At 36.4% G+C, this 23,867-nt stretch overlaps 1 protein-coding gene across 7 annotated transcripts in view; it reads right to left on the bottom strand.

Moving 5' to 3' along the window:
* Positions 1-23,867, bottom strand: part of STXBP5 (syntaxin binding protein 5) — a 102,744-nt gene that overhangs the window by 61,331 nt on the left and 17,546 nt on the right. For all 7 annotated transcript variants that reach the window (XM_017813745.1, XM_017813747.1, XM_017813748.1 and 4 more), the window contains exons 3-6: positions 14,424-14,505; positions 13,547-13,647; positions 2,358-2,492; positions 1,200-1,263 (exon numbers count right to left, since the gene is read on the bottom strand). In XM_017813745.1, coding sequence (XP_017669234.1) covers positions 1,200-1,263; positions 2,358-2,492; positions 13,547-13,647; positions 14,424-14,505 — 382 coding nt within the window. The remainder of the gene's footprint in view (positions 1-1,199; positions 1,264-2,357; positions 2,493-13,546; positions 13,648-14,423; positions 14,506-23,867) is intronic.

Below are 23,867 nucleotides of genomic sequence, written 5' to 3'. Positions count from 1 at the left end.
AAAACCCCTCCTGTCTACTCTTCAATGTGGACCAAGTAATCTGAACAAAATTAGCAGTAGACCACTAAGATGTGCTAACTAACTATATGGGGCACACAAGCTAAAGCATCTGAAAACCCTTCATAGTGTCTTAGCCCTGTGACACCAACCCAAATCTTGCAAAGAGGTCCACTTACTTAGCCTTGTAACCATGACTTAGGTGGGGAATGGAAGATTTGGTACTGCAGCAATTGCTGTCACCTAGAGAAGACGTACTGGCATTTTAACTCCTTGCTTTCTCTTTTTAGCTCACAGTGAAGACTTAATTCATTAAGTTATGCATTCTACATTGTTTTTTCATGGGCCTCATAACAGATGTCCCACAGCAAAGGGTAGTACCTGTAGATTTACTTTAATACAGAAGGAACTCCTGACTGTTGAGTTCATAGCTCAACTTCTTTGTGGTTGCTATGCTGCAGGACAAAAATTCCTGTCTTCTGAGGGCTTCAAGAACATGTATTGTAAAGCTTCTTGCCAAGAGGAACAGATGATTATGTTAATACTATCTCATAAGAAGGAAATGACAAGTCTAATACATAGCTCTTTCTTAGGCATTTTAGTTGAGTTTACTTTTCTGAAGTGGTTAGTTGGACTACAGACCAGTTTCAATAGCAGACAGTAGCTAGTGATTATATTAAATTGCTTAAAATGTGGTTATGTGAGTTAGACCTCAAATTCCATAAAAACACTGTCTCAGATCAGTTAATCTAAAGATAAAGTATATGGTATTCCATATAAATACGCTATATAAATAAGCATTTTACAGTTGTGAAATTACAACACCCAAGAGCATGGTAAAGTTTAATTATTTTCCATCACGCTTTCAGCACTCAGGTTATGATTGGGGTTTTCTTTTTGGAACATCTTACCTTTTATCGCCATAAGTAAAATTCTTTGCTTTTATTTTCCAGGACTAAGCATTTTCATCTGTGTTTTCAAACGCTTCTAAGATGATTTATTCCAGTAATGAGCTCTACAGACATGTCTGTACCTTATTTCATGTTACTTTCAGAGCCTAAAATCTTGATTTAGAATTCCTTTACACTTTAAACACTGTCCTCATATACTTAATCCTTCCTTAAGTAGCAGTGGTAGCTATACTTTAAAAATAAGTCTTTCTTGAAAAATAAGGTATTGAAGAGTCTTTAAACACATCCTACCTTTCCTTCATCCATTGGATTGTCACTAATGTGGACAATAGGTCCTGGGTGAGATTTGGACGAACTAAAAAAAAGAAATATTTCCATTAAAAAGAATTTCCTCTGCTCTAAACTGCATCTCAAAATTATTGTAAGCAATACAGGCTCTGCAGATACAGATTCCATGTAAGCAAGTTGTTCAGCGTGGAGTTACTTTCACTTTTTATCTTCAAGCCCATAAATACTGTGCCTATTTGTAGACACTTAGTTTCTGTCTTAAGGAAAGACTTATTTACTGCCTATCCACAAAAGAAAATTGCTATTACCTTTACAAAATTTATCTTAACATCTGTTGTTACACAATTGATACAGCTGGATAAAATGTTTACTTTTATGCTGGAAAACCAGCTATGGCATGAAATGCCCAAGGTGGCCATTGTTACAATAACACAGAATTAACACTTTATGTTAACTTCTTACTAAGAAGATGGACTAGAGAAGAGCTGTCTTTGTTTCAACAGCTTTGGAAACTGATGGACTTCATGTGTTTTTGAAAACAGACATACTGGGAACAAAATAACTGCACAGGAACAGAAGCACACAAGTATATCTTTTCACCCAAACCCCACTATATTTGTACACCCAAATTTGTCACTAAAAAAGGTAGAACAATGACAATAGCTGTAAAACGTATTTTGCTCTTGGAACAGGCTTATTTAAATTTAGGTTTTTAGACAGTCATTTTAAACTCAGAATGTATCATCAGCCCTCTTAAAAAATGCATTTCTTTACACTTTGGTCTTTAACTCTAAAGCTGTAGATGGGACATGTCTGTCCAAGTACCAGCCACATCATAGTTTAATATATATTATTTTTCTTCTATTTTAGCACTACATGTAATGATTTTTAAGTCTATTCCCATATTGTCTGTTTTGTGTATTTCTATGTGTATTCCAGGCATGATGATAAAATATTGTTATAGGCAGAAACATATATACTAATTAACACTTCACATTCATGAAAACAAAAAGTATTTACGTGACTACGTACTTTGATTGTATATTTAGTGTGCTGAGACTAATATGGAGGCCACTCTAAATAACGACATTTCTGCATGTTAATAACAAGTGGGACACTGCTGTTCCCTCCCCTCAACAGACAATACTTGACTAAACTCACAGTTCAATGGCTTTATTCCACATGATGACATAGCCTGAGAGAGTAAATGATTCCACATTGACAATATGAATGTTTCCTCTTTCGGTCCCCACATATAGCCACTTGCTTTGGAAAGGCAGATGACAAAATGTTATCCTGTAAGAGAAAGCCACCAAAAAGAAATTAAAGAAATGTTTTTTGGATATCCTACTCTTCAAGGCAGGAAAAATGCAATAGGCAAACAGGAAGGTATAAGACAAGTTCAAGTAGAAAAGGCAGTACAAGACAAAAGTACAAGATGGACAGACAATGGACAAACTTAGACTAAATAAAAAAATAGAAAGTGAAGTATTCTAAAACTCTTAAGTCATTCAGATAAGAAAAAATATAGACTCCTTTGAAAATTATCATATTGAATGTATCTGATCAAGATTTCTGTCATTTTTAACTTAAAATACAATACTCCTATATTCTACAAATCTCCCTTTGGAATCTACCTAGTCTCAAGTTTTAAAGAACTAAGGATTTTAGACAGTCTTTGAAATATTTGAAAACTTGATTATTTCTGTGCTCTTGGGTCCTGATTATTGTTGACTATTTCTTCAAGATAAGGAAATAATGTCTGTACAAATTGACAGAATGCTAACTTGAAACTGGAGTCTAGAAACTTTCTGGAAACTCTAAACCACTTTAATCTGACAAGGTCTAATATGAAAGTAACTACCAAACTACTTGACTATCAAACTTGGGCTTTCAGAAATGTTTCAGTGATAAGATAAAACAATTATTAAATGGAAATTGTTCTGTTAGCTCTAATCCTTAGCTTTACAATTTTTTATGTTCTTGTTTTTTCCCAGTTGGGTTGCCTTATTGCCAAATCCATGCATCACTTCACAAGCCTGTTAATAAGTGTTCATGCAAAGAACAGCTTTAGATCCTTTGCATTAGATGCCGTATATGCACACCAACTTGAGCAGAAAGGAAAAGCTAATGGCAGCAATGAAAAATTGCTATGGCTGAAGAGATGTTAATTTGCACTGCAGGTTTCAAAAGTTAAGGTTTCTGTAGTAACACTACCTGGATTCAAAAGCGTACCACTTTGTTTTTACATCACTAATTCCCTCTTAATTAGGAAATGCAGTTATCTCAAGCAAATCTTTAATTTATTTGTTTTTAACTTGATTTCTTTTCCTTGAACATTTATGCCAAAAAGATGCACTTTTTTCATTGATGTTTGATAGAAAAAAAGACCTAAAATGCTTCTCCAATTCATTGAAGTTATAGACATTGTAACACATTTAACTAAGCACACTATTCTGCAAAAACAACAGGTTAAAGACTTGTGTTTCCCCAACGTCCTTGAAAAAAAATATTTTAATGGAAGCTAAATCACAAACATCAGCACATGCACTTCCTAAGCAGGCAGTTACTATATATACAGCTAAAGGATAAACATAAACCCTCAGCACTCTGCAACACCACTACTTTACGTGTCAGCACCCTATATGCCAGAAGCAGCTGGCAACCAGATCAGCTGGATCAAAAATCATGGCCTAGCAGCCAGAAAAAGTATTCAGGAGCAGGGTTGTGGGCCTGTCTTGATTAGTAAGTCAATATTTGTCGATTACAGTTGTCCAAGACATCCATTATAAAAACCAATCTATTTCACAACAAGTAAAGTGGGCAAAATAAAAGTTGGGGCTGCATCTTTGATTGCTATAGCACAAGGGTAACATTTAAAAAAGTGCCCAGCTCCTCAATAATCTTGATACTCTTCTTGAATATGAAGACCTATTTAATTTACCGTCTCCTCTGTGCAACTGAGATTAATTTTGTCAAGAGTTAGCAAACAATGAAGTGATTCCATACCAATAGTAAATGAGAACAGAACAGGTAACTTCACAAAATATTTACAAACTCTTGAAGGCAGGAGGTTGAAGAGACTCCAAAATTGTGAAGTATAGGCACATAACTGGGTTCCTAACCTTATCTTTCAAAGTGTGCTTTTTCCCAGTCTTACACAAGCAGAACAAGTCTTGTATGATTTTTCTATAAACAAAAAAATATCCTTAGAGCTTTTCTTTCACAGAACAACCAGTTAAATCCGAAAGGAATTTGCCACAATGATCTTGCTAGAAAAATCAACGTTTCTCCTTGAATATAGTAAATGATACTCCATTTGCAAATAAAAATATTTACTGTTTCTTTATTTTCTTAATAGAAAAACTATGCCTTCCAACTTTCAGAAATTCAACTATATCTTGACCAAAGTGACTTATTTCAGATAACCGCATTTATTTTAGCAATTTACAGAGTAAAATTTCCAACATTAGAGTTCATGTACTGAGTTTGTCCCTTCACTGAGTAAGGCTTCACCTTAAACTATATAGATCTTAAATAACCTTGCAAGTTTTACAGCCCTCTTAAAAACTAAAAACCATCATCTGAATGGCCAGTGATGATATACTAGCATTGGTCATACGGGCTGCTTTTGGTGGCCTTTTTTGCTCTGCTGAGAACTGGACTGAGGATTAAAGAGATTCAGACTCATTTTGGAGGATGGAAACAAAAGGCTAGAGTCTTCTTGGTAGTGATGCTATCTATACTTGCTTATTTGACACTTGGCCAAGGACAGGATATATTTTTCTCTGAAAAAATGTAAATTTTTCTTTAAGAAACCTATCTTCCTGCCACAAGATTAGAATAATATACTTCATCCATAACATATTTTAAGATCAAGAGAAGTGAAAGTGGGCATTCACAAAAATCTTAATTGTTGTTGTTTCACAACATATATCAGAAGAATTACTACAGCAAGTGATAACAATTTCATTTTAGAGGAATTATAGAAATATTAAAGAATATGACTTATTAAATTAATATGTAAGTAAAAAAATTAGGTTTTTAAGAGAAGTATTATAGAAAAATGATAAGCTGCTATCTTGACTGTATTATTAGGACAACAGAAATCCTTCTAAATTCATCTTTACCTTTCCTTAGTCTACTGCATTATGAAGCATTATACATTCTTCAGAATTTTCCATTGCTTTAACAGAACACAGTGACAAATACTATGAAGTATGACAAAGACTGATAACAGGTCTCATTGTTAAGCCACTAAAACTATTTCTAGTGCCTCAGGCTATCATTATAGGTCTGCAGTTATTGTAACTATACTACCTGCTCTGACCATTATTGTATAAGCAACATAAAAATTTTCTAAGAAGCAAAGCATTAAGATACCAGAGTTGTACTCTGCACTCCTTTATCTTCAACCTCTCATGCATGAGAGAGGATAATGTAAAATTCAGAAGCTAAGAAGTTTAATTCTTATGTTAGCATGGATTCCACACCCATGGTTTCTTGTCAAAGCCTTCCAGGGTCTTAAAAAAAATCAAGAACCAGTGTCAGAATGACATACTGATGGAAGCAAGCAGTAGCTTTGATTCTGGCCTGCAAAGGGTCTTTTTTCACATCTGGTAACTGCAATTAGCTTAAAGCACCTACCTGTACAAAAAAAGCACTCAAAGACCAGAAGGCACATGCAGAGGAAGAAATCCTCTTCAATGTATCTCAAAATTTTCTACTAAAAGACCATGCAGGTAAATGCAATATATCATAGGAACTGAACCAGGTACTCCAGTTTCATTTATATCCATAACAGCACTCCAAATGGTGCTTCTCCAAATATATTGGCTTAAACAGCTGCCTCTTAAGGCAGCTGAGAAATACCTAAGTTCAATATCTGAGTTGTGGCAGACACTAGTGGTGTCAAGATGGAGTAATGGGTAAACGTGTTAGAGAAAGCTACTCAAGTGTCTTGTGATGCCATGGTCTGGTTACTTTTTGAGTCATCTCAGACATACCAAGAGGAGTTCACAAATATGTAGTGCAGGGTATTTCATCAGTGGTAAGGAATCATCAGATCTTTAGAGTGTTTGGTGTGAATTCCTTCAATACTGAAAAATTCTTTTCATTTTTGTATCAGTTGCCTCAAAAGGCACCTAGGAAGTCACAAACTCTGTTTTAAAATAAATAAATAAATGGTCATTTCAGAGATGTAGCTTTCCCACAGAAGACAGAAAAATTATGCTTGTCACGGATGAAGAAGTCTGTCAGATAGGCACGGCTTAAAGATTAGAGGTCAAATTCTGCCCAAGAACAGCTGGCCATTATATGCCTCGTACCACTGTGAAAGTCGGTGTGAAAGGAAAACAGCTAACAGGGCAACAGAGGCAATCTAAAAGCTGACTGAAATCTGAAATTTCTGAGTAACAGGATTCAGCACACTGGTTTGTCTCAGTGCCAAAAGGCAGCAGAAGGCAACTGATGCAATTACAGTTCCATTGACCACATTTGCATGTGGAATTCTGCACAAACGCATGGCCTCAAGACAACACTTTTCAAAGGAATCTGATCTTCATGAAACAAACATTCACATCTACAGCAAATCCAGGGAGTCAATAAATTCATCTTCTTCTGCTAATTTCCTGAAAGAAGATCAAACTCCTAATTACATCATCTAGTGGTTCACCACTGAGTTAAATTTTTAACCTCAGCAGCTAAAAGACTCTATATGACCCTGTCAAGTAAATAGACCCGGTGATAACTTCTTTTCACTCTAAAGAAAGTAATTTTAAAAAGGCTTAAAAAAAAACAACAAACCTTAGTTAGGTGCAAGAAACTTAGTTGTGTTGTATATTAAACTTGTAGTTGATATTTCACTGACTGCAAAGACTCCAAGTATTTAACTTCTCAGATTTATTGTTTTGGGTATGTATTTGTAATCCAGGGCAAAAGGGAAAAAGCCAGGCCTTAAAGGCTGAAGTGAAACAGTAATATTTATACAGAGAAAGGGGAAGAAAAAAACCACAGCCAGAAACACATAAACAATGTCTATCATTACCTGCTTTCACAGGCAAGAAAACCTGTATGTCCTTCTGCTATCCACAAAGTGGCAGAATTGGTCAGTTTATAAATTCAGTGACGTGGAAGAAAACTCTCAGAACTAACCTCTGCTAATGCACAGGTTGGGTACAAAATTACAGTATCTAACAAGGTAATACGTGTGACAACAGTAGTTTAAAGTCTTATTATTAATGAGAAGTAAATACAAGTGGGATTTTTCACTCTCTGTAGACAGAGTTTGTGTTTCAAGCACAATGTTTAAGTTGCTGTTTACAGCAAGATATAACATCACAGATATTTTAAGCATGATTTTGTAATTCTGAATTATGCAGTTTCATGTTGAGGAAAACTATTTAAATCTCACAGCACAGAAGCTGACATATTAAAAATTAAACTGCTATCAATGCATTCAGGGATCAATATGCAGAGCACTCACGCTAAACACTCAGTTCTATTTTTATGCCATGATTCTGATTCTTGCTTTGTGACAGCATAAAGACATGTAAACTATTTCTTTTGGCGTTACAAGAGAGAATGTCAGCTCAGGAAGGACGCTAAGTCTTGGATAACAAAACAAAGTTTTTGTACTTGTATATAAAGCTGATTTGCAGCAAAGGAATGTCAAATTTGTCATCCCATGCTACTTTTACTTTTTTTTTTAATCAAGTTGGTCTGTTCCACCCTCTTAAACTTGGTGTTGATCTGTAGTGTGAAAGGTCAAACATGCATCACTAACCAGCCAGGGACTTTCACAGATCCTGTTTAACAGTTCCTGTATTGTAGGAAACTAAAGCTAGATTAGGTACCTATCTCAACTTCCTTTCAATATTTACTCTAATAAGAGGTGTTAACTGCATTTATTTCAGAGCTAACCTAGCCTAACAATAATATTTACTACTAAGTAAATTTAAACAAATTTGATGTGAAGCTTTCATTACATGTTAACACACAATTTTACTATGCTTAGGATATTTTTACATAGATATGTAGATGACAAAGAAACTAGTTTGTGATTCACTGAAGATATCTTAGGGAAATACAAAAGCTAGGCTACTAAGTAAGTTCACACTTCAAAATTATGCATTCTGAAAAGAGGTACTACTTAGGACACTTCTAACTCACATGACAAGTCACACAGGCAACTGTTCCCATATAAGCATTATTGTGCATTTTTGTCCCTACACACTGATTCCCACAGTCAAGGAACAGCGGCCAAATATGACATTGGTTTACTATCTCCTAACTCGTTTGGTAACCAGAACATGAAGCAGCTGCAAACCCCAACAAATGCAACAAACAAAAGGCTAGAAAATGTGCAGAACTACCTTATTTTTCACTATGCTTTTGACACCTGTCAGTAATTTCAACTAACTGATTTGTTATACATCTAAAACTTCACCAATCCCTGCTTCAGAAGACTTGCTTCAAATTACTAACCATCACTGTTATAAAATTATGGTCATTTATCTACAGATTCTCAACTAATTTAATGATTCAATGGAAATCAGCATCTTTCAAGACTTTTGGCCACTGCTTTTAAAGAAATGTTTTGCTCAGATCTAAAAAGATCTAAGTTACCCAATGAAGACATTTTCCACAGCTCAAAACAAAGCCTTTAATGGCATAAAATTATATCAAAAACAAACTCTTTCCCTACCCCCTGCTCTTAAAATTAATGAATAGAAACACAAGAATTAACATTACTTTCCTATCATATACTAAAAACTGCATTCTGAAATAATTTTCAGGTGATTTAATACTCTAATTTTCACGTAAATATACAAAAATACTTAAATACATGACACAAGCTTTTATAAACAAGCTACACCCAGAGTTTTTTTCTTAACTGAAAGCTGTTCAAAAGACCTGAAAGCAAGGTAGCCAAACTCAATTACCAACAGGATAAGCAAATATGAAATCTAAAAGTTGTGTTGTTAGACATTGGGCAGTAACTCTTCTACATGGTTAAAGCAGGGAATTAGCCAGAGCTAGTAAAAGGCTGTGCCAGAAGAATAAAGCATTCATTAATAAGTCATAGCTTTATAATTTACTTTTTTAATTAATTTCTTTAAACATGGTTCAAGAATAGTTTTCAAGACTAAGAAAATCCTTTCATCTGGGTAGCTAACTGCTACAGTTTACTTTCAATGCTACAATCTTTTAATTCACATCTAAACCTTACACAAATCCCAATTTAGAAATAAAATGCAAATAAAAATTCACTTGTGACATGTTGAAATTCAACTCCTTTTAAACAGGACACAAATACTGCTTTTCTGCAATGTCAATACACTTCCAGGTAATCCCAATCAGGTATATAATTTTAAACCTTAGCATCTACAGATTCCTAGAGCAAATACTGATGCAACTAGAATAACTACTTCAGTCATATAGTAAGAGTTCCAAGACATTTAATCTCCCTTTACAAGGTGACAAAGTATCATTAGTGAAGATAGTTACAAGCCTGTGTTGTAGTATTTAATACTTCAAATAACTCCTGTTTGAGAAGTTAGTTATCCTTATGAGCAGATATTCCCACAACATACAATATTTCAAAAATTTTATTAATTAGGTTTCTAACAACTTTTGTGCTCATGAATGGAGAATTTAGAGGCCAAAAGAAGTTGACTGTAGTCACGGGATGGATTGTGGTGCTGCATTCTCTGCTTCCCCCCACCCAGGCCACACTATGATCTGAGAAATGCTCATTAGGCCTCGGCCTTGATGAAGTGCACTTGGACTAAGCCCCCCTTAAGCTTATCAGAAACACTGTCTGTTCCCAGGAACTAACATGTATTTAATGAGTACCTGTTTTTAACAAATAGTCTTGGAAATTCATTTTTCTTGTGTGACTAACAACCCAAGTAGAATAATATTTTTGTTGTTGAGTCTTCAAAGAAAGTTACCGACTCAATTAACAGCCAGGATGGAAAATTACTATGACTAAAGCCCACTCTCTCACAACCCTATAAGGAGTGGTCCAAAATGAGACCCTTTTGAACTCTTGATTATAAGAGGTTAATGTATATTAAAGCCCACTCCCTAATGACCCTGTAAATAGCAGTCCAAAGTGAGATCCTTTCAAGCTCTCAATTCCCAGAAGATAAGGAGCTAATGTGTATGTCTCAAACACTGATAACCAGACGGCTGTGGAGCCAGCCAAGGACTGTTAGTAACTAATAGACAAGAATTGTTGGTAATAATCAAGGACTATTGGTATTAACATACCATGAGAAAGAATAAGATTTGGCTGGAGAAGGGGGGCCAGGTGGAGGTACGGAAGCACTTTTCCTTTAGAAAGAACCACAACATAGTACAGTGCAAGCACAGGAATGAGTGGCAGGCAGTGAACATGGACTATAGGGTGAGGTTAAGACTACCAAAGACCCCTGAAGCCCTCTGACCCATTTCCAGAAAGGCCTGAAAGAACAGACTATGCATGATAACTAATTTATATAGAAAGCACGAAATCTATCTTTGGGGTAGAGAAACCTGTCCATAAAAAGGAACTTCCCCAAGCCCGGGCAGTGCCCCCAGGATCCTGAATGTCTCAACAGCCAGACTGAAGCAGCTGGATCAAAACTTATCACCTGGATTGGTGGAATGCTGGAATGACTGCTGATCTCTTTCTATCTTTTCTCCTCTTTTTCTTTCTTAAATTCTCTCTTTTTCCCGTCTCTTTTCTCTTTTCCTCTTTCTTAATTCATCTCTCCCTCTTTAACTCCTCTCTTCCCTCTCACCCTACCCCTATATCCAAAACTGACAGCCATGTGCTTGTATAGTAGGTCAGGGACTAATATACCCATTTCCATGCTAACTGTGTAATTTACTAATAAAACTCTGATTGTTTGCAGACCCTCTGACTTTTGTTGTTCCTTTCAACCAACGAGCATTTATGAATCTTAGGTGCTCCCTTCCCCTTAAGGATGTGTTCTCACAGAGAAGACCCAGTTTTATTCGTGAATGCTCTTCTCAATAAAATTAGTAGTTAATACACATCATAACTGACCTAAGCAAAGCCCATTTACTCCAATTTCATAAAACACATACTGAAGCTATTAGGCATAATTCATCACTAAGAACTCCTAGTGTTTTAAGGGCATCTCTTTAGAATTATTCAAGAGTGAATTTTTTGCAGTTCTCTCAAGTTCAAATCAAAATTTCCTGGTAATGTTATTACATATTATTGTTTAACGCTGTATTCTATAAACTAGTTGAATGAAAATAGAATATTTGAAAACACTTAACAGTCATCCAGTATGACCTAAGTGGCTATGCCAACATACAGATCTGGGATCTTAAGTGTTCTGGCTACTTTTATATGTTACTGTAATGGCTATGTCAAGATTAAAATTACTAGAAGAATAAGCCCTTGTCTCAAACTATACTGACACCACTCATGGTGACTATGGTGCTCTTATTACCTATCTTAGCAAGGTACAGGTTTTCCCAGAAAAAAACCAGTACTCTGCCCAAAATTAATAACTAATACAGCCACTAAAGTGACATCAGTGACCTAGAATCCTTTCTACCCCTACTCCTCTTTCTGATAAGAGTCCTGTGTCTGATAAGACACAGTTCAAGTCCTGTGACAGGTTTTGCTATTGACATCATCACATTTACAGAAAAAAGACAGTTAAAAACTTTCACTCTGCTTAACCAAATATAACAATACATCTAAAACTCTAAGCCAGTTTACAACAGATTTGCACACAATCAGAATCACCTCCTCAGATACCTGTTTTAAAGCATTAGTTAGAAGCCAATGTTTCAGGCTGCAAATCATAATTTTATATTGACAAAAGTAGGAGCTACAAGAGAAAAGTCATTAAAAAAAAAAAGGAAGGGAGAGGGAGAAAATTCAGTTTGGATACACTATCTCCCACACTTGGACAATCCTCATTAAACTAGCGGTTGTAAATTGCATTTCTCTCCATTTGACTTTTATGCTGCATAAAGGAACACTGTCACTCCCTTGGGGAAAGAATTTTGCACTGTCAACAAAGCTTTCTGTTTTCTGTATAACAGTTCAGAATCACGCAATGCTTTGGGTCTGAAGGGGCCTTTAAATACCAGTTAGTCCAATCCACTTGCTCTAGGCAGGGACATCTTTCAGAATATCAAAGCCCATCCAACCTGTTCTTGAACACTTAAAGGGATAGGGCATCCACCGCTTTTCTGAGCAATCTGTTATAGCATTTCACCATCCTCACAGTGAACAATTTCTTTCTAATACTTAATCTAAATCTTGCAGTTTAAAGCTATTACCCCCTGTCCTATGCCTAAAGACCTCATTGAAAAGTTTATGCACTGTGATCTTAGAAACAACTTCAAAAAGGACTTAGAATCACTTAGTCCTTTATGCAAAAAAACCCCAGTAATCTGCATTTATGTTATTTCTGACAAACTGTTTATAACCTGCTCTTTAAAACTACAAGGTTACTACATAACCCAACCAACAGTTTGTTTAGCACTATGTATGACACTACATTAGAAGGAAGGTATTATATAAGTATTTAACTTACCTCTTTCTATTGCTATCCATTACTTAAAGCTTATTACTTCCTGCTCTATTCAACAGAGATACAAGTCACAGATTATTCTATGTTCTTGCTAGTATCCTTTGAGCTCTCCAAGCAGTCCATCTCTAATGCATACTCCTCAAAAGCAAACACACTATTCCAGTTGAGACTTTATACATAGTGGAAAAAAAGGGCTGCTTCCTAAAAAGAAAGTACTATTTGCAATTAAAAAGAGGACTTTTTTTTCCAGACATTTAATCAGCAGAATTTTAGAAGTTTAATCTTAAAAGTCTCCCTAGAATGCTTAAAATGCTGTTACTTGAGTCTCAAATGTGTTAGTCGAAATGCAAGTTGTTTTCAGCTTCTCTGACACACACAGGAGCTCTAACACTGCAGAACTTCAATTTGTCATGAAGGGAGAAAAACTTCCAGGTAAAAAATTGAACTAGTACTCCTCTTGTTGGTGCATACACTTCCTCTTGTTCCAAAATTACTTTGCAGACATACATTCAAAGTATTCTATCCCTCCACATTTTAAAGATGTGAAAACTGATGTTCAACAATGCAAAATGTAAAGTAATAGAAAAATCATCTCAGTTTAGGTGACTAGTGTGTCTACTCACAAGTACTATTGGCCCTAACAGACTGAAATTCAAGCCCAGTGCAAATCCAGTTTTGATTATTTAAGAAGTTATGAATTGGACTGCATTAATAAATCTGATCTTACAATAGGACGTAGTGTGATGCTAAGGGGCAAGGCAATAATAACCCAAACCCTACCGTTCTCGGTTGAATTTGAGTGAATGAAGTATAGCAGGTCTCTTCTGACGCAAGTTCCACAGGTGTAAGGTATCGTCAGCCAAGGCACTCACAAGAGCTCCCTATGAGAAACAAAAAGTTTTAGTCAACTTGTTTTCATATCCCTAGTAACAGCACATCATCACAGGGGAAATATATCACGTATTTATCACCAGGATGAAAAAAAATTACAAGCAGGATACAGTAGGAATGAGGTAATTGATGTGATCACATGTTCAGCTTGCTCACATTTGGTTCAGAGCTATACTGAGAGGTGATGGGGAAGGAGCTTTTTCCATTGTGTGCACATCAATTCCTTCATGCCCATGTCTGTAAAGAAATCAAGCAATGAACTCAACTGCTAATATCTATGTGCTGACAAAGCTAGAGATGTCCCTCTTCAAATCTGTCCCTAGCTAACTCAAGTACAGCACTGCTGCAGATGTCAGATGCTACATCCCTATAAACACACACCTGAACTTGAGGGAACATTATTCAGCTCATGCCTAAAACAGTAACTCTATCAAAATAAAATGAACTACCTAGTGAAACTGGCAGTACTATGGAAAAAGTACTTTACCACTTCTACAGATAAGTTGCAATGTTCAACAACATGAAAAGATATTCCTATTAAGTTCTTGCTTACTACAAAAAAGAGCACTCTAGAGACAAAGATATTTTCAGCAGTTAGTCAAGCATTTTCTAAAACTAAAAAAGTTAATTTATTTATAACTGTTTTTACTGTTTGTCATTCATGCTAAGTCATTTGCATTAGCTAACTTTTATGTTTGGTTAATGAGAAATTAAAGAAAATACATTCTGTATCTTCTTTGAATTACACATACATCATTTTACTAACCTCATTAATCAGGAACTGAAGCTGGATTACTGCAGCTCCACTATCATGTTGGCAGTAGCATTCAACTCCTGGCCGACCAAAGCTGGAATTGGTACCATTAAGGAATAATTTGTTGCATGTAACAGAAACAAACACACACCACAAGCAACATTTTCACTTTCACTAATATCACATTCACACAGGCTGACATCCTGCTTCTAGCTAGGGCACTCAAAATATTTAACCACACAGAGCAGAGTGGTCATGAAAACAGTAATTCATAAAAGCCACAAAGTAACACAAAGAAATTAAAAGGCACACCTTGAAACAGAAAGAAATTAAAAGGCACACCTCGAAATACAAAAAAAATGCTTAACTTATAGTTATTTAAGAGATTCTTCATCATGGAGAACATAATATTAAGTTCTTTGAACAGTGTTAAATATCAGAACTAGAATAAAATGAAGTTAATCCAAATAAGCATCATAAAACAAATGATAACATTTTTCAAGTGCTTTTCAAGATCCTTCTCTCCTTTTTTTAAACAATACTTACAGAAAGAAGAGTTCAGTAATGCAAGGCATGTTAAAAAAAGTCTGCTGTAACAGAGGTGAAAAGATCAGTAGTCAAAATACAGAAGAGTCAATGGAAAATTATGTATAAATTAAGCTTCCAGGATCTCTGTATCAAGACTTCTGGATTCACACCAGCTATGAGATAACAAAAGCTTGCAGATTTTCTCTCTCACTCTTAGATCAGTCCTATACTTCCATAATGAGTATTGATAGAAGTAGCAGCAACACTGGTTCTTTTAGTTCTCCATAGGTGATTCATTTATTAGCTGCAAAGATTATGTATTTCAAATGTGATTATCCACTTGCTTTTGATACAAAATTAAGTAAGTTCTCTAACCTCTAGGAGACAGAGCAGAAATAACATAAGTCCAGATGAATTATGCGAAGTGGTCAGTATTTCATCATCATAGTTTGCCCATGGTTTCTGGAGTATAATTTGTCAGGGCTGAGCAACTCTTCTTTTAAACAGGCATCATAGCTTTTGGAAGAAAGGAAATCATCCCAAAGCTGTATTAAAAACAGGGAATATTATGTACAATTTTTTTTCTCTCAGTATATGATAGAAATTAATAGAAGAGTACAATTCACACCCATTCTGCAAGTTTTCCATTTTCTGAGAAATTGCTGATCAAAACCAACGTGGATACAAATACTCACAAAAGATATGTGCATTCATGCTAGAGACAGCTGAAAGGCTGAAAAGAGTATTAGGCTGCATGTAAATCAAAACTCAAACACATCTCCTGCTCAGCCTCTAAGCTGGTGAAATAAAATGTAAGTAGAATAACAGTGAGGAAAAGTCTGCTTCAGTGCACTGTGATATTTTAACATTTAAACTTAAATAATTCTTCTAGAATTCTAATGAGTCTGCATAACATCCAGCTAAGTGATGAGATACACACTAAACAGATGTTGAATAATCCAGCAAACTTAATACCATCTTTCTTCCCCAAACAGAATTAGTAGCTTAATTTTGTTCTGGCATGGAAGGACTTAGAGTCAGCTTGCCTCACCTGGTTTTTTTTGCTTTTATTTTACATTCTTAGCAATATGGTTATTTACAAAGCAGTCATCTGTATTCCAGTCACAGTTTACAGTTTTAAAAAAAAAAGAGCGGAGGGGGTGTTGTCCCCATAAGTGATACCTTCCTACACAAACTCAGGATACTTTCAATGTGAAGTCGTTGCTTTTACATTAACTATGGATTGACTACACAAATTGCCAGACTGGAAAAAACCCACAAGGAATACCATAAGATTCAGAACTGATTGGCTTCAGCCTTGTTCATGCATCTGTATTCACTTGAATTAATAATTATTTGCAGAAATAGATGAAAAGCAATTTCCAAATGTGAAATTCTGATTCTTGTTATTTATCTGCGCTGACACAAGTAGTTTTCTAATAAAAGAAGATTTTCCCAGCCTGTCCCCTGAACATCAGCTTTCAACATAATTAAATGTAAACCTTGTTCATTTATCCACCCAGAGTTTATTTGGAATTGAGGCTCTACAGCTACCTTACCTCAAAACCAGAGGAGTACAACCCAGAAAAAAACAGAAAGCCCACAGATTCCTTAGGTTACTTCCCCCTTCAAATTCTATACTTCAAATGTTTTCTGTAAGCACTTTTGAAGCAAATATTTCTAGAAGCACTGTTACAGCTGGTCAGTAAAAATTTCAAGATTAAGAATGCTTCAATGTTTCCTTAAACAAAAAATTCTTTTACATTTTCCAGGACACCTGAACCGTTTTTCCAGAAATCCGTAAACATGCAGCACTGAGAATAAGATTACCCAAGCTTTAAGTATGCAGAGTAAATTTCTCTGACAAATTAGTGAAGATCTGAAAATAGAGTTTGGCCTCTTCTATAGTGCTTACTGTTATAAAAAAAAAAAAAAAAGTCCTTGCAGCTACTCTTACATAGTTCCTTTGCTGAAGGATTATGTCATCTTCACTTTTTCACCTAGTAGCTAAAATTATTCTTCTCATCTCAAATTAATATCATCCTCCTAACCAGCATTAATCTTCTTTTCTAAAGCAATGCAAAGCCTCCCAGTTTTGCGGGGTATGCTGAGTTGAAAAAGCATGTCACTTAAATACTGACTGTAGAAGGATAATACACGCCTGTTTCAGTACATGTGAAGCACTTCTCAAACACACAAAACAGGCAGCAAGCCAGGGAATGCAGTTTGCCCAAGTCCTCTATACTTGTGTATGTGTCCTGAAGGCAAGAGAGCTCACTGTGCTAAGAAGTGATCGTCTACTATATAGTGGTTCCCAAACCAGGCAAAAATTATAATGAATAATGACATGATGGGCAAAGCATTTTAATTCTGTAGACAGGAAAAACTCTCTGCCAAAGCCCTAGAATAGCTCTGGAGGAAATACTCTGCTCGGAGCAGTTTTCTAATCAAAGATCCATTCCTTCTTCTTTCACGTCCAGGGAGTTCATTCTACTATTTCTGCTTCAACCCCTGTTTCAAATATTAAGAAATTTGATAAATTAATAGCAAGGTGTACTTTTGAATATTGCTTCTGTGTTCCCCACTCCCACTTGGAAATTAAACCTGGAAAACACTAGTATTTCATTGTCTTCACTGCACGTTTTCTGAAAAAAACAAGAGACAACAGCTGTGCCTGAGAGAAGGAAGAGATAACATACTCATGTCCTAACATCAGTGTTCATTTTCATGTTGATTTTACTTTCATTTATGAGAAAAGGTAACATTTCCAAAAGATATTTTTTCCAACAAGCTTCAGACTTACGCTTACGCTTCGAGCATTTGCATTAGCAACACGCAAGTTTTCTCTGCAAAGTACTCTTTTTTTTTAAAGTTATTACTCTTATTTATAGTTTAGTTACATGGGAGCAACTTCGTGCACATCTGCCCTTAGAAATCACGTTTGAAAGAGAAAATTAATTCCAGAATAATTATGAAAATGACAGAAGAGCAGTCTTCTTTTAATTCTTTAGTTACCCTAAGTAGATCTAGGGGATATTGGGAGATTCTTCATTTGTGGTTGACCCATCTGACATCAGAGACAGTTGAAAAAATTGTAGGTATCAATTCAATACTTAGCATAAGGCAGTTATCACAGAATCATTTAGATTGAAAAAACCTTTAAGTTCATCAGGTCCAACCTCTGACGGATCACCACCTTGCCAACTAGACCACGGCACTAAGTGCCACATACAGCCATTTCTTGAACACCTCCAGGAATGGTGACTCTACCACCTCCCTGGGCAGTCCATTCCCATGTTTAATAAGCTTTTCCATTATGAAATTCCTCCTGACATGCAACCTGAACCTTCCCTGGTGCAGCTTGAGGCCATGTCCTCCTTTCCTGTCACTAGTTGCCTGGGAGAAGAGGCTGACCCCCACCTGGCTACAACCTCCTTTCAGGTGGTTGTAGAAAGTGATAAGGTCTCCCATGAGCCTCCTTTCCTCCAGCCTAAACAACCCCAGCTCCCTCAGCTGCTTTTCACAGGACTTGTGCTCCATTCTCTTCTGTGGATGCACTCCAGCCCCTCAAGGTCTTTCTTGCAGTGAGGGGCCCAGAACTGGACACAGTACTCAAGATATAACCTCACCAGTTCTGAGTACACTGCTCTAGTCCTACTGGCCACACTATTTTTGATACAAGCCAGGATGCCATTGGCCTTCTTGGCTTCTGTTCAGATGGCTGTCAGATCGCATTCCCAGGTCCTTTTCTGCTGAGCAGCTTTCCAGCCACTTTTCCCCAAGCCTGTAGCACTGCATGGGGTTGTTGTGGCCAAAGTGTAGGACCTTGCCCCGGCCTTGTTGAACTCATACCATTGGCCTCAGTCCATCGATCCAGCCTGTTCAGATCCCTCTGTAGAGCCTTCCTGCCCTCCAGCAGATCAACACTCCTACCCAACTTAGTGTTGTCCTCAAACTTACACCCAATTCCCTCATCCAGATCATCAGTAAAGATATTAAACAGAGCTGGCCCCAACACTAAGCCCCACTAGTGACCAGCCACCAACTGGATATGACACCATTCAACACCACTCTCTGGACCTGGCCAGCCAGCCAGTTTTTAACCCAGCAAAGAGTGCATCTGTCCAAGCCATGAGCAGCCAGTTTCTCCAGGAGAATGTGGCGGGAAACAGTGTCAAAGGTTTTACTTAAGTCCTTACGTACTTAAGGAAAACAACATCCACGGCCTTTCCTTCATCCATTAGGTGGGTCACCTGATCACAAAAGGAGATCAGATTGATCAGGCAGAACCTGCCTTTCCTAAACCCATGCTGGCTGGTCCTGATCCCTTGGTTGTCCTGTATGTGCCACGTGATCACACTCAAGATTATCTGTTCCATAAACTTCCTGGACACCAGGGTCAGGCCAACAGGCCTTAGCTCCCCAGAGCCTCCTTTCAGCACATCCTGTGGATGGGTGTTACATTGGCCAACCTCCAGTTGACCTCTCTGGTTAGCCAGGACTGATGATAAATGATGGAGAGTGGCTTAGCAAGCTCTTCCAACAACTCTCTCAGTACCCTTGGATGAATCTCATTCAGTCCCATAGACTTATAAGTGCCTAAATGGCTCAGGAGGTCACTAACTACTTCCTCCTGTATTACTGAGGGTCTATTCTGCTTCCTTTCCATCTTCTAACAACAACAAATAGGAGTCAAAGCTCTTCTTAAACTTCAAAGTTGCCTAAATAAAAATGCACAGATACAGCATTTCCCAAACAGCTACAAAAAGTGTCAGCAAATTTTCTGTAGAGGTTGTATTTGGTAGAATTTTTCTCAGAGCTGCCAGTGAGAGGCAATCGTTCATTGGAACAAGACATAATTGAGAAGTACAAATGCAAACAGGATGAAAAAAACCAAACCCTGTGATTTAAAATTAAACGAGAAACAAAATTTGTTTTAATGATAAGTTTCTATATGCACAATTCACAGATGGCAAAGCATGCTGTTAAATGAAAAGGTAAAAACATCAATTTAGACCAAACAACAAGAAACTAAAAGGGCTACAGGCTTTCCTTGATTTTACTTGCTTCACTTTCTGATACAGATTCTATTACTTTAGTCTAAAGGTTGTATTTCAGCACTAACAGTGCAAAGAAGATGACTAATCCAGTATTTTTTTCTCAGTGGGATGGAAGAGAAGAACAGCAGAACACAAGGGGAAGAGTAGGACACTGTTACAACTGTTTCTGTTACACTGTTTCTTCTGGCTACACCAGATGCAGTGAAATGGGTGAAATGCTAATTCACTAAAGTTTTTCCAAAGACTACATACACAACAGTAAATCCAGGAAATAATTATGCATTTTTTAAGAACTCCATCAAAATTCAGAAGTAAAATCTTTGTATTCTGTTGCAGGCTTTAAAGTACTGCTCATCTGTCATCCATTTAATCCAGTTTAATTCTCATGTCAAATTTTAACGTGTTATTACTGATATCCTACCTCATCCATCCTTTTGGTATCCTGATATCCTACTATATCACAACATTAATAATTAGCCAGGCTTTTCCTCTTACATCAACAGCTTCTTGGCCAAGAATACTCCAAGGTATACTTGGAATAAGAATGATGTTTTTTCCCAGAGTCCAGATACTTCGTACAGACATTGCCAAGAGCAGCATTATCAAATATAATGTTCTAGAACTAGATGCTAAGTGAATTTATATACTTAACTTATGAAAGCATAAATAACCATAGATATTATCTAATAAAAGGACAATTAAACATCTTCAAAGAACATTGCCAATCCTTGCCCAATTCTTTATTGTCCATCAACACCAATCGACCTTTATCACTCAACTTGTGTATGAGGCTTAAATCTACCCTTCTGCTTCTCACGCCATTTTGCATTGTACCAATGATGGTGCTAAAATAATTTCCTCTTCTAAACATCCTTTTGAAGAAAGTTTCTTTCATCACTGGAAGTTTTATCAATACAGTGATGCAGGTATACCATGTGTTTGCTTACACAGCTTTTTGAAGTAGTTACCAGCAAAGTCACTTGTCAAAGCACTAAGAGGGTCATAGATTAGAAGTATCAACATTTCCATGGTATAGGCAAGGAGAAAATCAGACCCCAAATTAAGGTGGTAGGTACAAATTTAACTCTTCTGTCTATACCAACTTGATATTACAATCTGTCCCCAGACTCACAGAAGTCACAAGCTGTAAAATCTTCCAAATACCCAAAGTGATGTTCACAGGCAGTACTGCTGCTATTGCTTTTTAAGTATTTCAGCTAGCAGTGTCTAAATGCCAAAAATACAAATGAAATGCAATAAATGGGTCTTAAGAGAAAGTTTCCCTTGTCTGCTTAAAGGCAAAAGTAGAGACATCTTAAATATTCTTCATTCAAAATGACACTAAATAATTTTAAAATTAGCCTCAAGCATGCGTAAGTGATCAATAGCTATCCTTTAATTGGTACTCTAAGTATTTTGTAACACATTCTTTCTAAGACAAGTATTTTCCATTTTATTTTAAGACTCCTCAGGTTCCACTACAGCATAATGTTTAGTTTTGCATATCACCAAAGGACTGAGAAACTTACTATTTCACTACTATCAAAGCAGTAGTGACAATTTTATAAGTTTGCTCAAAATTACCATCACAAATAAACTAAGGTACAATTCAAACAACTCAGTAGATGGCACTCTTCCACTAAAATCAAAAGAGGAAACTATGTCCTCACATAAACAATGGGTACCATGGAGCTGGAACTCTTATTTTAAATATGCAAACCCAACGCCTGGTCATTAGAGTGTCTTATATTTTTTTGTGCTTTTCACAGAACGTGGAAAAATATATGCCAAAACATTAAAAGAAATTACTGTTTTGTTGAAATACCTGTAATTTTACTTAGCTATTTTGTCCAGAAATTTGTGCTATTACATATAGCTCCACTTCACACCACAAAAACAGCTGCATATCAGTGTTGCATGGAGCGGTATTTTTATGGCTTGTGTTTACCAGAAATCCAACTTGACATGGACTATTAAAAGGTTGACATTGTCCCCAGAAGTTGCTTATGCAACCTTAATTCACATCTCCTTAAATGCATGATGGTAATTTATTTTTAAAAGCTAATGCACTAGCTCAACATCTATTGTAAATGTTTTGCACTATTTAGCTTAAATTTTATCTAAAAATGTCAAAAAGATGAGTGGTCACTAACGAAACCTACATGGCCAGATTAAAAAAAAAAAACCAGCAATAAAACATGCTGTTCTTCAATATTATTAAGATATAAACCCTGGCTTTAAAAATAACACTACCTATTCCATCTTAACTCTTCTTTTAAAAGTTGTTGCAGGTGCCACCTTAGATACTGTAGTTTGCTATTTCTCATTGTACTAGAGGACTTCAGATGGGTCCTTTCTTTGGCCCTAAGAAATGCACTACTGCACAGTGCTAAAGAGTTCCCACGAGAGTATAAACACAGAGCTTCTGTTTTGTACAAGCTGTGGATGTCAGAAGCAAAATGCTTTTATTAGCACTGGGAAGGGAATAATTCAAACAGTGCTACAAGATTTCCAAGCACACACAGCCCAGTTTAATACTACAAGATGGAAAACAGATCATCAACAGAAAAGCACACAGTTCAAGTTAGTTCTCCCATACATCCTTCCTGCAGATAATACTTTGCTGTAAATTTTATTAAAATAGGAAGCTGATAAGAGGGGAGAAACCCAGATTAGGCCTATAATCCATCCAAAGCATTACCTCAACATCCTAAAACAAGAAACTCTGTAAAAAATGGTGCATGCAATCACAGGAAGCATTTCCAAAGTTACATAACACAGGTAATAATACTACAAGATTGAATCATATGATAGCAGGTTTCACAGGCAAAATGTCTGTCTTTCCTCCAGATGAAAGTATCCAAAATAATGGATATCCATATATTGCAACTCACTTCCCGTAACTGTTCCAGTTCCAAGGGAAGGGAAAACCCCATTCTTTTCATATTATGGCTTGAAGGAAGTGCCATATACAGCAAAGTATTGCTCCAAGCCCCTCAAAGACACCTGTATTGCTTCAAGGCCCTCAAAGAGCTATACCTGTTTATGCTGCTCAGCACTTCTAAGTTTCTTCCACAATCCTGTAGCTTAACGGAAATATCCAGCAATATTTCTGCATGAATAAGATAATCTTATGAAAAAATGCAAGCACTGGAATTTAATAATTCGACCTCTGATTTATTAGAAGCAAGGAAAGGGTCAAGGGGCTCGGTGGTTTAAAGAAACCTGACTATTTGTGTGCACTTGCTGCATAGTAAAATAAAGGCTACAGAAACAGTAGGGGTTTTCCTTTCCACACACCACTTCCATCTCCTTCACTACCACTCTGCTCCCCAAATGCCAAGAGAAGACATTCACATTTCCACTGCTGTTCCTCTCAATTTTTTTAAAATGAGAAGGCAAGGTAAAGAGTAAGTCTATGCAAGATTTGCTTGAAGAAAAATACAGATTCCTCAGAAAATTACTACCTTCAAAATGACTGTCGTTAAATACAAAACAAAGTCTGAACTATTTTTTTGAAGCAATTTGGTTCCCACTGGAATCGTCAGCAACTTATGTACACAAGAACCACTTCAAGAAAATGAAATGGCTGCTGCTTAGTTAAAAGATGTTTGAAAACCTAACAATCATGCATATTCCAAAAAAGTAACCTCTATCATCACCACGAGTCACAGCACTACCTCCACAAAGAAAATTAAAACAAGACCAAAAATATTAAAAAATCAAGCACTCACTGTTTGAGGTAGACTACAACCACAGTCTAGACTTTTATGGAGGTTTTAATGTTGAATAGATGGGGTTTCCTACCTTCTCTAGGGAAGTTTTCAGCTGTGGAAAAGAGCACTTCAGAAATGCCATAGCATGAAAA

Source organism: Lepidothrix coronata, unplaced genomic scaffold, assembly GCF_001604755.1.
Source record: "Lepidothrix coronata isolate B3197 unplaced genomic scaffold, Lepidothrix_coronata-1.0 Scaffold42, whole genome shotgun sequence".
Taxonomy (NCBI): Eukaryota; Metazoa; Chordata; class Aves; order Passeriformes; family Pipridae; genus Lepidothrix; species Lepidothrix coronata.
This window is presented reverse-complemented; position numbering and strand designations above follow the sequence as displayed.